Source organism: Haliaeetus leucocephalus, unplaced genomic scaffold (assembly GCF_000737465.1).
Source record: "Haliaeetus leucocephalus isolate CR32 unplaced genomic scaffold, Haliaeetus_leucocephalus-4.0 Scaffold240, whole genome shotgun sequence".
NCBI classification, from domain to species: Eukaryota; Metazoa; Chordata; class Aves; order Accipitriformes; family Accipitridae; genus Haliaeetus; species Haliaeetus leucocephalus.
In genome coordinates, this window is record NW_010972676.1 from 190195 (window position 1) to 205411 (window position 15217).

General features: G+C 42.5%; 1 protein-coding gene across 2 annotated transcripts in view; it reads left to right on the forward strand.

The window, feature by feature from the left end:
- INPP5D (inositol polyphosphate-5-phosphatase, 145kDa) overlaps positions 1-15217 on the forward strand; it is a 54867-nt gene that overhangs the window by 4179 nt on the left and 35471 nt on the right. For both annotated transcript variants that reach the window (XM_010568175.1, XM_010568174.1), the window contains exon 2: positions 1063-1126. In XM_010568175.1, coding sequence (XP_010566477.1) covers positions 1063-1126 — 64 coding nt within the window. The remainder of the gene's footprint in view (positions 1-1062; positions 1127-15217) is intronic.

The window sequence follows — 15217 nt, forward strand, 5'->3', positions numbered from 1 at the left end:
GATATTTTATTCATCTGCCTGATCTCCCCAGCTGGGGGGCTGACCTCAACCCACATTTCATGACAATTTCACAGGTAATGCAGTGTTTCTGCTACAGCCAAGGAAGCTCTGAGAGTGGATTGTGGTTTTTTCCTTTGAGAGGAAGGGGTTGAAACCAGCGTTGTTCGCTGGCTTAAAGCCATATTGTATGTTTTAAGAGTGCTTTGCAAATCTTAAAAGATTTGATCAATGTGTTGTTCACTTGGGAGAAAGGTAAAAATATGTTTGTTTGGTTTTTTTTTGTCAACACTTCTTGGGCAAGCTCCACAAAGCTCAGCAGCTGCTGAGGAACGTCATGCTTCCCACATGCCACGTTACAGCACTGCTCAGGCTTCTCTTGGGCTCTTGTGCATTAATGTGGCCCTCCACTGGGCAAAAGACTCCTCCATGCCCCCTTAAATAAGAATCTAATTGAATTTAGCTGGGACAAAATGTTCGTTATGGCTGATCTACAGATGCACATGTACAGTGTGCATCCGCACCAGGATAGCAAGATGAGTTTTCATTTAGGCTGTTATTTAGGATTTGTGCATGAAAATGTGCCTAGCAATCGGCTGTCTTGCTTTGATTTAGCTGAAATCTATAATTTTTTTTTTTCCAATACAAGTTGATGCACCTACTAGCCCTTCAATTTACTCATTCATTGCTGATTTTGGCCCTGTGTCTTTTGGATTTCTGCTTTTTCATTCCTTCCTGAGATGCCCACTCTACTGACAGCTAGAGCTATTTGGTGTTTTCTTTCTTTCTGGCCAGAAGAAGAGTTGAATAGCTCGCTCTGAGGCTGATGCTGATACCACTTTCTGCAGTGACAACTGCAAACATGTCTCAGTGACCAGGAACACTTCAGGTTTGTGTTAGTTCACAGACTTCAGGGAAAGAAACAAAGAGAAATGTTTAAAATCCTTGTGCATGAAGCCATCTGTGTGTCTCGGGATTTTCCAATACCTTTTCTCATGGGGGGGGTGCCATGGTGTGATTCCCTTCTGGAGACAGTCTAATCATATCTCCTCTGATCTGTTCTAGGTTTCGGAATTGCGTTTATACCTACCGAATTTTGCCCGATAAAGAAAATAAGCTAATTGTCCAGGTAAGCCATGCTGTGTACCACTTGGACCCACAAAGACACACGTAAGACCGCTCACTGCTTTTTTTTCAAAGCAGTTCTAACACCAAGAGAAAAAGGATATAAGGAGTTAAACTAATGCACCCAACCAGCACAGTGTTGGTCTCCAGTCCACTGCTATGGAGATCTTAGTCTCTGTTCCGCTGCTGTGGCCGTCAGCACACAACGGCACACAATTTAACATGTGTGCCTTCAATTCAGTGTTACTGCCATGTTTTATATAACTGAGAACCTCAGCCCATGGAATACCTTTTCCTCTGAAGCCAGCTTCTTGTTAATACAATCCAGAATTGCAGCACAATTTACCTACACCTAGAGAATGTAAATTGAGTTGTGGTCTCAGGATCCAGAAAGTACTAGCATTGAGGGCAGGAGTTTCAGACCTTCTGTTTATTCCTATTCTGCTTTAGGATCCTGAACGAGCCACTTCCCCTTCCTGTACCACCTCTCAGCCCTTGTTTTCTCAATATAGATCATGAAACTTGGGGTGGGGAGGGAGGCATGGTCTCTTACAGCCCCAAGAAGTGGGCATGGCTTTACTAGGAGGCAGTGGGGGCTGTAGCCCACCCATCCTCTTAGCACAGCCAGTGCAGCGTGGGCATTCCCTATAAAATGAAATGGAAATGCCCATGCTACCCATGTGCCCCAGTCTGCCTTGCTATTCAGAGTGGGTCTACATTTGTTCCTTCGCATTTCAGATGACAATTAGCTTCCCTCACTAGAATACAGATTTCTACCAACTCCATGTGCGGCTCACACGTGCCACGTTACTTATGTATTTCCTGATGTGTTTTAGGGGCAACAGTTTTATTTTGAGATCTGCACCAAAGAGGCAGCATATCTGAAACTAGAGTGATCAGGTTAGTGGGAACAATTGAGTGCTGCCAGCTTTCTTTCAGCTGTGGGCTGCTGGTAAGAATTGTGGATTGTGCGTCCTGGGTGCTCTTTTGGGTGGCTCAGGCTCGGGCTGTTCTTAGGACCCCTACTTAGATGCAGCTCTGCACAAGCACAGTTGTATTGCCACCAAGGCATATTCTAGGCTCTCAGCACTGTGCTCCAGAGGACTATGTGCCCAGAGTCAGCCACCAGCATCAGCACGATGTCCTCATTGGCCTTGCCAGTTACAGCTGGTTTCTCCGGAGCTGTTGAGATACCTCTGCCTTGCTTGCCACAGCACTTCTGTTTCCGAGGAGGAATTGGCAGTAGGACACTATGCCAGACTCGACCTGGGTCTGTATGCATTACTATGGCGTGTCACCAAAGCTAATCCATCTTCCCAGAGCACCGGGCAACACCATACAGAGGAACCTGTGCAAGCTCTGCAGGCTGCAAGCATGGGGGCCAGCACTCAGGTGGAACGAATAACCTGTCATTCTGATCTGGCTCCACACAGTATGCTGCAGGTCATTTGTAGTAATACTTGATTCTTCCCCATCATCTGATATATCTCAGCCTTATTGTCCTAAATCATGTGTTTTGATGTATTGTCCTAAATCATGTGTTTTGATGTATTGTGCTGGTGTGATGATATGTTGTGATGGTAAGATAGGTGTCCAGAAGGTGATACAGTGTTTATCATTATTTACATACCTAGAGCAACTGCAGAGATCAGGATGTCATTATGCCAGAGACCTCACAAGGGAAGCACCCCAGGCTGGCAGAGTGCTGGGGAGACCTGAGACCCAGGCAATGGGTACAACTATCCAAGTACCACAGCAGCTCAGTGGCAGAGGCAGGATGGGAGGCTGGTGCTGCTAATGATGTCCTTGCTCTCTGCACTGGCACCATGGTGAGGGAGGGAACCTGCGGAACCCTAACTCTGAATGGGTTTGGGGTATGAGTTTGGCAGCTGCTTTGTCTTTTAGAAAACAAGCACAGAAACGATCATGTGTTGGCTTTTCACCTGAGGGGGAGGAATAAAGAAAGGGCAGAGGTTACCTGCAAAGGCAGCTACACAACCCCACACTTTGTCCTTACAAGCCTTGGATGGGCCTTGGCAAAGCCCTGGTCCCCTCCTCTGTTAAGGAAATGTGATCTACTAGAAGTACACCCAAACCGATGTGTAAGATTCTCTTGGGATCTGTGTTGTGATTGTGAGGCATTTCTCATGTTTATATGTTGTGGGATGCAGAGGGACTGTGGTGGAATACCTTTGTATGCTGGGTTGCCAGTAGCTGTAGGTTGAATATCAGGAGTAGGCTAAGTTAAGTGTGCTGTTAACTCATGTTCTGAAGACATACCACCTCCTGTTTTGTGCTGCTTTGTTCCAGTTCTGTGGGAGAGGCAGAAGAAGGGGGCTGGCTGCTTCTGGCGAGAGAGAGACACAGTGAGAGTTGTAACAAAGGCTCAGAGCAAAACAGTCTCATGTTGTTGGCTGCTGTTGTTGGTACGTTGTTCCAGCTGGGCCAGACTTTTTTGGTTGTTTGTCTGTTGGCTATTGGATAAAACTAGCTACTTCATGTGTATTACAAGATCAGATTTTTGAAAAGAATGGTTCTCCTGTGCAAGGACATAAAAGCTGTTGAATAGGAAGGAGTTTTGACATTTTAAAAAATCCCATTAAAAAGGAAAGAGTCTACTAATCCTGTGGAATTAGAACAGGTGTTAAATTAATACAGCAATCAGTAGATGCTTATCATTTCTGTGTTTATGGGGAAAAAAAACATAGGAAAGATTCAATACTAAACCCTGAGATTAGCCTGTATTAGTTACAAATATGGGCCCTGATCATGCAATGTGACCTTTTTTGCCTGCACGGTGCTCCTTCCTGAAGCTAACAAGGTTGTCTTCCTGCTCAGATCTGGGCTGTTGTCTGTCAGGCATTTTTCATGATGACAGCAGGTTCAGAAGATGTGTAATATCACAGCTACATACACAGCACTTGTGACATGATGGCTCTCCCTCTGCCACTCTGTGGAGTTTTTTCACCTTTAAAACTGCAAGTTGCTTCACATTTTTTTGAGTCTTGAAGAGTAGATTTCATTTTTCTTTTTTTTTAATTAGAGCCTGGTCCTGCACCAGTAGAATGATACTCAGTGTCATTTTTTGCATGGTTAAATTAACTGTTCAAGTACAGGTGGCAGAAAGGGAGGTGTATATTTTTGCATTTGGGCTGAAGAAAAAAGTATTTGCATATGTCCTTCCAGCATTTTGTGGCATGCTATGTGATCTGCCACTGGGTTTCTGCATCTGCAGCCAGCTCTACAGCAATCAGCCTAGTCAGGAATCCCTCTTGCCTACCATATCTGCAATCAAACTGGTATCCCTGCAAAACATACCATGCCATAGCTGTTACAGTCATAGACTTTCTTCTTTAAACACAATTAGAAATTCTTTCCTTCCTTTTCTGGGACTGCTGAATTTTCTTCCATTACTTGAGACTTCAAAATACAGGCAAAGAAATCTATGGCTTGGATGAATCAAACTTGCATCCTGCTGATGAAAACATATTTAAGGAAGCGGGGGAGGAGTAACAAAAACACCTTGAAACACAGGATCTGTAACAGTGAGTAGAGATCTTTGTCCTTAGGCTAAGAACAATTAGTCATCAAGATATCTCTGTTAGCCTGCAGACTCGCACTGTAGTAAACCACTGAGAAGCTGAGACAGGAAGAGAGCAAAAAACAATTACATAGAGATCAGGGCAGGGGCACAAGGCTGGAAATCAACTGCCCCTGAGTTAGCTTAGCTGCTACCTGCCTGTTGGGCAAGTCACAGCTGGGGTACTTCACTTTCTTCTCTGTAGAACAAACAAGTATGATTTTCCTTTGCTTAAATGGGGAGGCATAGTTAATGCGGAGTTGAAAGTTTGCGGACTAGCTGAGTGTAATTTGTGTTTGTGCAAAGAGGGGTGGAGCAGCAAAGGAGCCCTTGGGCATCACAAGATCAAATTAAACACTAGAGACAAACTAAAGATACTACAGCTGTCTTTCTAAGCCAGGCATCTACGGTCAGTTCTTGCCATCCAGATTCACAGAAGATAAAACTTTCCTATGTTGTCACTTAAAGCATCTCATTTATACAACTAGCTGATGTGTCCATATGACCCTCATCACTGCACAATCTGAATTCCTTGTGGTCTTAGCATCTCCTCAATGAGGGAAAGTGCTCTTGTTCCCATTTTACGGAACTCAGTTGCAGTTGAGGATTGGGTTACCAAAAATAATTTTAAATAGTTGTCCCTTGCTGACCTTACCAGGATCAGAGGATGCATGTGATACATCAGTATTCATCCCCCCTCGTTTTAGGTGTGCAGTCAAAGCTGTCACGTAGTCAAAGCTGAGTTGTATCTCTGTAGTCAGCAGGGAAGAAACGGGTTTCTGATCTGGGTCGGCTAAACTGTCCTTGGCAGGTCCTGTCTCTGTTGCCTAAAGAGCCCAGAGAACCCCCTTAGGCTGCCAGACTTGGCAGGCTGCAGTCAGGTAAGGAGATTCCCATTGCAGCTGAGAAGGCACTGAGGTCAAAAGCTGCTGTTGAAAAACTGTGATACTGCCTTTGCCTAATGCTTTACCCTGTATTGCCTTTATATACTGCAGTTTTAAAAGGTCACTGTCAAGAGTATAACCTGCCTCATGAGTGAGGATGCTTGAAAGAGGTGGTGAGAAGGAAGACAGTGGCTTTGGCTGGTCAGTGAATATGGATTGGTACCAGGTAGTGTGGTACCATCGCTAAAACCCTATGGAGTTTGATCTCTCTAGATTTCTGGTTCATCTCAAATAGGAGCTCACAGCTGGTGTTATCTGATTGCTGTTCGGCAATCTAGCTGCAGTGCAATCAGTCATTTCTCAGTGGCAGCTAGATTGCATCTTAGTTTGTGCTCAAAGTCTATCAGGTAACATTTCATAGATCATTTACAGGATCAAGCACTTACCTCGTGCCACTCTGTGTGAAGGCTGGGGGCAGATATTCCTGATGGACAGATGTCAACATTGCACAAACAGGTCTGTCACCAAAGATGCCCTTGGTAAAAGCCACTGAGAGACAGTCAACCTACTAGTTATGGGAGCAGCTTTAGCTTGTTGCTAAAGGTGGTGCCTCCTTAAGAAACCGGGGCATCTGCAGAGCAGGCTTTTGGTAGCTCAGTGCCATGGACAGATTTTATAATTGTGTGCTGTATCCTCCTGTGCTGTGTGGCATGGTCTGGCCTCTGAGTTTGAGGAAGCTGCAGCCTCCCAGTGCTTTCCCATGGGCATGACCTGATGCTTTAGCTCAGTCATGTAATGTTCCCATTCTGCGACCCAGAACTTGAACCAGACATGTTTGTCCACCACCTCAGGGCTCAGGCCTCCCTTGCCCAACCACTGCTCTTTCCTTCTACTTCTTGCCAACCTGTTTTTTTTCCTTACATTACCCTTAAGTCTGCTGTCTCATTTATGCCACTAGCTGAGATCTTGCTTCAAGTTGTGTACCTGCCTTTAATGTTGCGGGCTGCCAAAGATTGAGGTTCCAGCCATCCACAATGCCTTGAGTAGTGTTTGTATCTTTTGGCTGCCCCACAGGAGAGGGCAGAAATAGACCTTGGCTTGAGCAGGAATAGGAACCACTTTACATTTTCAAGCAAACTGGAAATTTAAAACAACGCATTCAGGTGAAATGTTTCATTTTGATTTTGAGCTTTTCAGAAGTTATCACAGTGTTGCTGGGATGTTGAAGAAAAATGTTTTTTCAGATGGAAAAACTGGATGGTCCTTTTGAAAAAGTACAGATAAGCAATTTTGAACTTTTCACCTTTTTTTTTTTTCCTAAATTAATGAGGGAGAGGGGGATTGAACGAAGACCATGCCTTACGTAGCACATGCTCCAACCCCCTTAATTTTTTTAATAAACTTTTTTTTCTTTTTTTTGGCTTTGAGCAAAACTGTTTGACCAGCTCCAGAGTTTGGCCATTTCTGTGGCTTACCTTATTGTGAAAAGGAATCACGAAAGCTGCCTTCTTCTCATGCTGCATAAGAGACTGTATTACAGTATGGAAAACATTAGTATTTTTAAAGTTACTGCCTGTCTTTTTCTTTCCACTTCACCTTCCTGGGCTGTCCTGGCTGCCCAGCTCCTCGACAGAAACCAGTGGTGTGCATGCATATTCCTGTGCTCTGCTCCGTGGGTAAGTGTTGGAGACATTAATTTTGCAGTTCTAGTGCCAGATCATCATCTCTGTGAGCATGAGCACTGCTTGCATTTGTGCTGAAATTCACCATTGCTGCAAGGGCTTTTTAAACATTACTTATATTTATACTTACTACTTGTTGTAAAGGGAGGGCCTGACCCTATTTACTTGTAGGTTTTGCTGACTTCAGTGAGAATTATAGATGCCCTGGCAGCACTATTTTACATTGAGTGATTGTCTAGCTTTTTTTTTCTTTTTTCTTCTGGTAATTTTTTCTAGTCTGATACGAGGCTGCATGCAACAGGAAACAAATGGTGCTATGTGAGCAGTTAGAAGCAGGCCAGCAGCTGTGACTCACTGTATCAACTGACACTGAACCTGTAGGTTACCAGTGTACTTGCAGCACTGGCTCCCAGAAGGTAGGAGAGCCAATAATTACTGTGTATAGGGTTTCCTGCTGAAACCCCTCCCTCTCCGGCACACTTCTAGAAACACATTTTGGGTGAAACATCTAGATTTGTATTCTGTCTGCATATGGCTTGGCTAAATATGGCAGAAAGACCAAAATCCTCTGTCCCAGGACGGGCAAGACATACAATGAGAGGGCTGCCTGTACACATCAGCAGGTCAGCAGGATTGTCCCTGCCTCTAGGCAGAATTTGTTCTGGCTTCTGTTTATGAGTCCTACAGGGTGGAGCTCGGCATAAAAGCTTCATCCGGTGTGCTAACCTGTTCTCAGAGCACAGACACACGGCTGGCTGCCCATCCTGCCAGCATGATCTGATAAGAGCAGGAGTTTAGGTCAGTTCCTGCATTCCTGGTGTCACTGCTCTTGTCACCAACGTCAGAGGCAGTGTCTGGCTGTGGCACATGCAGTACCAAGTCCTTTGTGAGCCCTTTGCAGAAAGATGCAAAGTTTTTGTCGTTCTCTTTGATACTGCACTGTAATCCTAATTTGCTGTGCTGCTCTGACATGTGTGGCCAAGAAAAGGCTTTCTGTAGTAAGGATTTTGTGATTTGCCTTTGATTTTGCTGATCTATTGATATCTGATCAAAACCTTTCTACTAGGAAATTGCACTTCAGCTGGTTTCAGTGGGAGATAACGCAAAGCAAAATCTTTTGGGTGATGGTCACCCATTCACAATGTTGCAACCACTTATAGCTTCTGTCAGACAGGTGTGTAAGGATTTTGTACTTGCTCAAATTGATGTCAAAACCTCATGGTCTCCACTGAGGACAGGGCAGGCACAGGCCTGCCCAAAATATTGCTTGCAGGCTGCATGGAGACTGTAAGTCATCCGTGGTCTGCTTGCAGCTGAGAGGCACTTGGGACTGTTGGCTTGCCTCTGTGTTGAAAGACAGGAGGAGACCAAGTGTCCCACCAAGGAGGATGCTTGGTGGGCTGGAACACACTGGTGGGGTAGCCATCTCCTCCAGGCAGGCGTATGCCGGTGGGCAGGGCAGTGTGTATTTGGACTGGTGTTCTGCCAAGGTGAGAGGTGTGCCAGCACCACATGGTGCATGCTGGTGTCCCTGGGAGTTACAGGGGGATAATCAGCAACTGCATTGCTGCAGGGGAGGGGAAGGCACAGCAGTGTTGCATGAAGGACAGAGGGGCATGGTGGGGCTTGGAGGAACTATTTCAGTAGGAAGCAGAGAGGGGGTCACCAAGGGAAAGAGCCCAGAGGTGCAGCCCAGTCTTAGGGTAAAACCGAGTGGTCCCAGCAAAGCTTTGGAGTTGGGGACCCAACTGAAGAGTCAAGAGCTCATCAGAGTGCAGAGCTGCAGAGTGTCTATGGGGAAGTGGGATTTTATGCATAACAGTAAATTTCAATAAAAGTTAATGCTGAGAATGGAACTGATTTCACCCAAGTGAGTTACTACCACAGAAAACTTGCTGTGCTTGTGGTGCTCTGTTCGTACTGAAGGGCTCAGGTATAATCAGGGTGATTACTTTTCTTGGATAGAAACAAGGGTCAAGTGGACAACCAGGTAACATTTAGGAGTAATGTCTCAAAACATGGTTAGGGAAACACATTTCTAGTATGCCCAAATACATAATTTAATTATATTAAGCTTCATTTTATTACTGAAAATGGTAGATATTCCAATTTGAATATTTTCTTGTATAATTTAATGTTGCTTTAAATCAATTTGTAGAACTCTTTGCAGTCTTTACATGTAGGACTGAAAATAATTTGCAGTCAGAGCTTAGCAAAATCTGTGTACTTCATGTTCCTGCAAACTATCCAAATCTGTTTATACAAGGAAAATGTTTTTTTTCTGCTGTTGCATCTGAGGTAAGAAACAATATAATGCATTTCACAGGTTTTGAAAAACTGAAAGAAGCAGCATTTAATAAGAGAACTAGGTATTTCCTGAAACATGCACATTCCTGCTACTGAATCTCTCAGTATACAAAATTCTTCATACAAACAAACCATATCCAGCTTTTGTCTAGTTTGAACCCTTCCAGAATGTTTCCAGTTTCCTGAAAATATAAAAATAACATTCAGAGAAGATGACTTAAATCAGGTTCAAGTGATATTATTATTTTGTTTTACAAGCCTCAAAAAAATTAAATCAGATATTTGAAAGCTTATGCACGCCATGAAGTGAAATCCCTTTTCCTTTTATCTGGATGTGCTTTCAGATAAAATTTCACTCCAAAGAGTGAAATGCCAAAGAACATCATCAATTTCTCTTACAGTTTGCCCTCCAATAAATGTGTTACATCATAAAGGTTTCATCACGCTTAAACAACTGAAAATTGCAAATAGGCAGTCCTCACTGAATGTACAAAAGCAACTTCCAGGTGCTGCAATATACTTTAAGATTCAGAAGATAAAAACATTAGGGCTGTTAAGCAGTAACCAGTTTAACAATTACTGTTTTAGAAGAATAATTGTTTCACCATATTATCCTTTTGAAAGGCTTTGACCACCCAGAACCACATACCCAGCAGCTCTTTCCTACCCTGCTGGATCTTTCAGTTCCTGCTACAAGAGCCTGAGTGCATAAACAATCGAGTTTGCTCTTGGCACAAAAGTAGGGCAGAGGCTTTGGCTGGGGGACAGGAACAAGCGGCTGGGAGGTGGTGGGAACCTCAGCCTCCAACAGCAAAGAAACTTTCTCCAGCAGCAAATATACTTTAGGTAGTTCTTGCTGTCCCTCATCCCCCTGCAGACACTTCCATCCCAAATCAACCGTTTCTGTGGGCACATTTTAAAGGGAGGGGTAGTAACCTCTGCTCATGGACTGAGAACTATAAGAAGTTTTGGGTTTTTTTTAAACGGACTTTTCAAATTAGCTACAGTCTGTGCTTGAGAGGTCAAATGTATAAACCTAATTGAGATGAGCACCTTGAGGACACACACCTCAACATCTCCAGGACTAGCAAAATGAATATTTTCTTGAAATTCTAAACCTCTTCTAGCAGATGAGGAAAAATAATTGAAAACTTACACAATCAATATTATCAACAAGAAGATATTCTCATTTTTCACTCATTTGATGGATGTTAGCTTTAATATTATCTGTCACATAGTGTTTAAACCATTTGATTGTCTTATCCTTTTTATATTTTATATTTCCAAAGACTTCTGATGAAGCATCATAACTGAATTTAAAATATTCAGGGATACAACAGATTATTTCTCTTTCAGCTATGTGGTAATGAAGCACCATGTTTTATTGCTTCTGTGCTTTGAGGCATGATGGGTCACAGAGAAAAGTACTTATTTTCAGGGAAGTCTTGAGTTTTTTCTCAAAGAAAGAGAAGCTAATATATTATTGGTGCTATGTGAGGCTTTTTGTCCTGATCATTTAAGATAGGAATGAGTCTTGGAAAACATTGCTATTGAATTTGATTACAATGAGTTCTTATGGCAAATATCACCATCTGTACAAGATAGTTTCTGCACTTGTTACTAACAGGGTATGTCCTTTCTTCTTTAGAGATATATCTTGATTTGCTGATGAGATGTATCATTGCAGGCTGTGTCCTCCATGCAGAGATGCAACTCGTCCAGCAGGTCACAAGTAATGCTTAGGCTCCAGTTAGATCTTGCTCACTCGATCTGCTCTGCAGCCTTAGGGAATGGGACCAATAGATCCTACATGCGCTGCAGCTTATTGCTGATACAAATATAAAATATGAAGATACAATCACCTTTCAATAACAACACATTCAATTTAAAGTATTGTCCTGGTTGCACTTGTTTTAGGTCAGTGTGGTCTGTTCCACCAATACTTTTCAAATTCAAAAGGATTTCAAATTTCAAAAGGATTCAAATACCTTTCGGTGGTTGAAGCTATTTCATGAAGTTTTAAAAGAAATTTAGAATCCTTTAGTTTTGAGATTGCTGCATAAATGCAAAGCACACAGGACTTGATGTCAAATGAGAAGATTTTTTAGGGAAATGAAACAGACTTTAACAAAGATAGCTCAAATTCAGTCATTTCAGAGTCCCTCAGAGAATGAAGTCACAATGCGACTTTTGGTTGTTCCCAGGTCTTTGCCCTGCTGTCTGACTTCTTTTGTCTTCAATTCGTAACTTCTGACAGAGTTTTCCATCTTGGTTCTTCTCTGAAAGTCTAAGTTCATTCCCTTCTTTTCCATCCCAGGGCTCTAAAGCTCTCCTTTTCCAGTATTATAAAAGATAACACGCAGCACAGCGGGGTTCAGCAAACCCCATGGGCAAAGTCTAGCAAAGCTCTCTATGGGCTGGGGTTGCTTTGTGTTAGCAAACTGTTAAGCCTAAATTAAAATTTCCAGATAACTCTGTATTAGACCTCATTCTCCAAAACTGGACAGGGATGTAGTGACCTGTGTTGTTTAAAAGTCTTAGTATAAAGTGTTCTTTGTGATCGAATGCGGTAGAACCCACATGCAGCAAGCACTGCTTGTTCACAGAGGCACTAGATAGCCTTTCCAGAAGTTTGTCTTCACTGTATGCCATATCCCTGTATGTCCAAAACCAGAAACCTTGGCTTGGGTCCAGTTTTAGGGGGCAAAGTTTAACAAAAAATTTGTAACACCATATTTGCTATTTTTATTCCAGAGGTGCAGTTCAGGGGAGAACATAGAAGGAGAGGGTTTGAAGGATGTTTTTTGTTTGGTTTTAGTTTTGTGGTTAGCTTTGTTAAATGACAGTGGTTCTTCAGGTTGGATTCTGTATCTGTTCAATTGGCAGGTATGGCTCAGTGCTTACTTATAATTGGGTAAGGGTTTGTCTTACTTATGCAGTAAATGAATGAAATAGGGACAGTCCCTTGAAAGAAAGCGTGAGTGGTCACCCTTGGTGTCACAAAAATAGAAAACAGTTGCTGTAGCTTAAAGCCTGAGAAATTTTGCATGCTGAAGACAGGAAATTGTAAGGTGCTCACCCTTATCTGTGCGTTGCTTATGGTTTTTAATTATGCAATCCCAGAAGGTTATGCAGTATAATGTGGTGAATGCAGCTGTTTCACATGCACCTTCTGCCTGCATTGCTTTGCTTCAGCAGTGTATCTTCAATAAGTATAACTTCTTTAATCTTACATTTTCTCTTTTTCACTGGATATTTTACATAATTCATGCACATTTAGTGCTTGGAGTCTGTTGAAACTGGGATTCATTCAGCACCGAAGACAATAGGGAAAGCAGAGAGCTGATTATGTATCCTCCACTGTCTGCCTGCAGAGGTTAGATGAAACCTCCAGAAATGTAGTGAGGATTCATCTGAGCTGCGGGGTCCTGCCCTGCTTGTGCAGGCAAAGCAATTGTAGGCATGCCTTCACCTGTCTTGGGGACAAGTTCTTTCTCACAGGACTTCAAACCCCACACACTGTTGCCTGGGGATGTATTTATTGCCTTCTACAGAGCGAAAAGCTGAAGGGCATTTGGGAAGTCCCACCAAGCAGCAAGTATCAGTGACCTGCAATAGTTTCCCCAGCTCAGTTACTGTCAGCAGTGAGCGCTGACAAATCAGAACGATGACCTCCACAAACTGCCTTCAGAAATGATGACAATGTTACATTTGCTGCCTTGGTTGCCTTGCTAGGTCTTGAGGACCTGTGTTTTCAAGCTTGTTCTGGTAATCACTAGAGCTAGATACTTTATGAAGAAATGAAAATGGAAATTTTCATTTAAGTGCTGAAGCTTTTCAGTTGGAAAACCAAAAAGCAAAAGGCTTGTGATAAAACTACAAAAATTGTTAGAAGTAGTGTACTCCAAAACTTTTACTTAAATTCTACCCACACACTACAGAAGTGCTTAAAAAATTGCATCAGATCCCCATGGATCTGCAGTCCTTGCTCATTCATCACCAACTCATCTGACTTGCACCCTGTAGCTAAATTTAATACCAGTCCCTCATGTTCTGTCATGGAACCATACTGTTGTTTGCTTGCTGTTGATGTAAATATTATTTATTATAACACAGAGAAATGCTGAAAGAGTTGGTTGCTCAGGAGGTTTCTCTTGGTGCTGTGAGTTGGATCATTATATGCTGTGTTGGTAAAATCTTTTTTGATGGCTAGTTTATTTAGGGTGAAGGACTACCTCAAGTACGTGGTGTTGGTGCTTTCTATAATTGCTTGGTGTTCTTACAGGCTTCTATCTAACTATATTAGATATTTGTCAATTAACATACTTTTTATGTGAATCATGGAGTGCCGGAGCAGAGTGGGAAGGTGTCCTTAAGTAGGGTATGAGTACATTATTTTTATGACCTATGTCTATCTTGTGTGGGAAAATGCTGGTTCAAAAGACTTCCACAGGTCCTTTACCTTCCAGAACTTCTAATTTTTTTTTCTTTAGGATGTAGAATTTTAACAAGGAACTTGAGATAAAAATTTGGCAGCCAGCTATACTCTACTGAGAACTCCTTCCAATATTTCTTCTCTTCAACAGACTCTTAATTTGCAGATGTCCCAGTTCTGCCACGGGAGCACTTCCTGCCTGTGAATATGACCAATCTTAAGGCTGCCAGAATGAAGCCTGAGTGGGATTACATAGAGGAAAACTCTTGAAGGGCCAGAAGAGATCAGAAGTGGCAGATATGACAGTCAGGATCTTTTTAAGATTAATTCAAACTGGGCTCACATTCCACATATAGAACTTGTTAAGCATTTGAAACTGAGCATGAGCAAAATGCATTGTGCTTCCTTCGCCTTTTCCATGACATTGTGGATAGGAAAAAGTGAGATGGCTGTTTTGGCCAAAATTGGATCAGGAGGGACTTCAGGTTTTAATCTAGATTTGCACTGTATCAGACAGTTTGGAAGTGAAGTCATGATGTGCCCTGCTGCCCACTTAGCAATGGAGGCAAGAATGCTTATTTGCACCTGGTTGACTTGTTTCCAGCAAGCAGTGATAGGATTCATATTTCATGCACATATCGCAAGTGAGCAAGGAAGTAGGTGCTGAACTTCAACAAATGTTCTGTGCACACTAGCGTGAAAGAGAGTGAAAATCATTTAGTGTTCCCATTTTTTTATACGTATAATGAGAAAGGAATTGTGACGCAGTGCCAGTAATTCATATACAGTGTCTCTTAAGTCAGTATTATGCTCAAAGAAATGGAGCTTGTGGTAGAGGCACTATGTAATGGTATCCTTCAGTTGTATTTGAGGAACAGAGGGAATTTTATAGGATTGCCAACACAGTAATTTTCTTTATTTTTTTCCTCTTTTAACTTATTTTGTTTGGATGTCTGATTCTCAGCCAGAAACACGAGCTAGAAGTAACACATCCTTAGTTGTTAAATTGCAATTCCTTGTTTCCTTCCAGGGATAATATCTTTCAGAAATTCTGAAGCCCTTTTTCCCAGAACTCTCTGATTTCCATGATTTTCACCCAAAGTCTTAAATGTAAAAGGCCACTGTAGCGAAAGTGACATGAATAAGCAAACTTGAGCGTCAGAACCAAACCGTATGCAGAATGAGACAAGAAAGCCTTCATCATCTC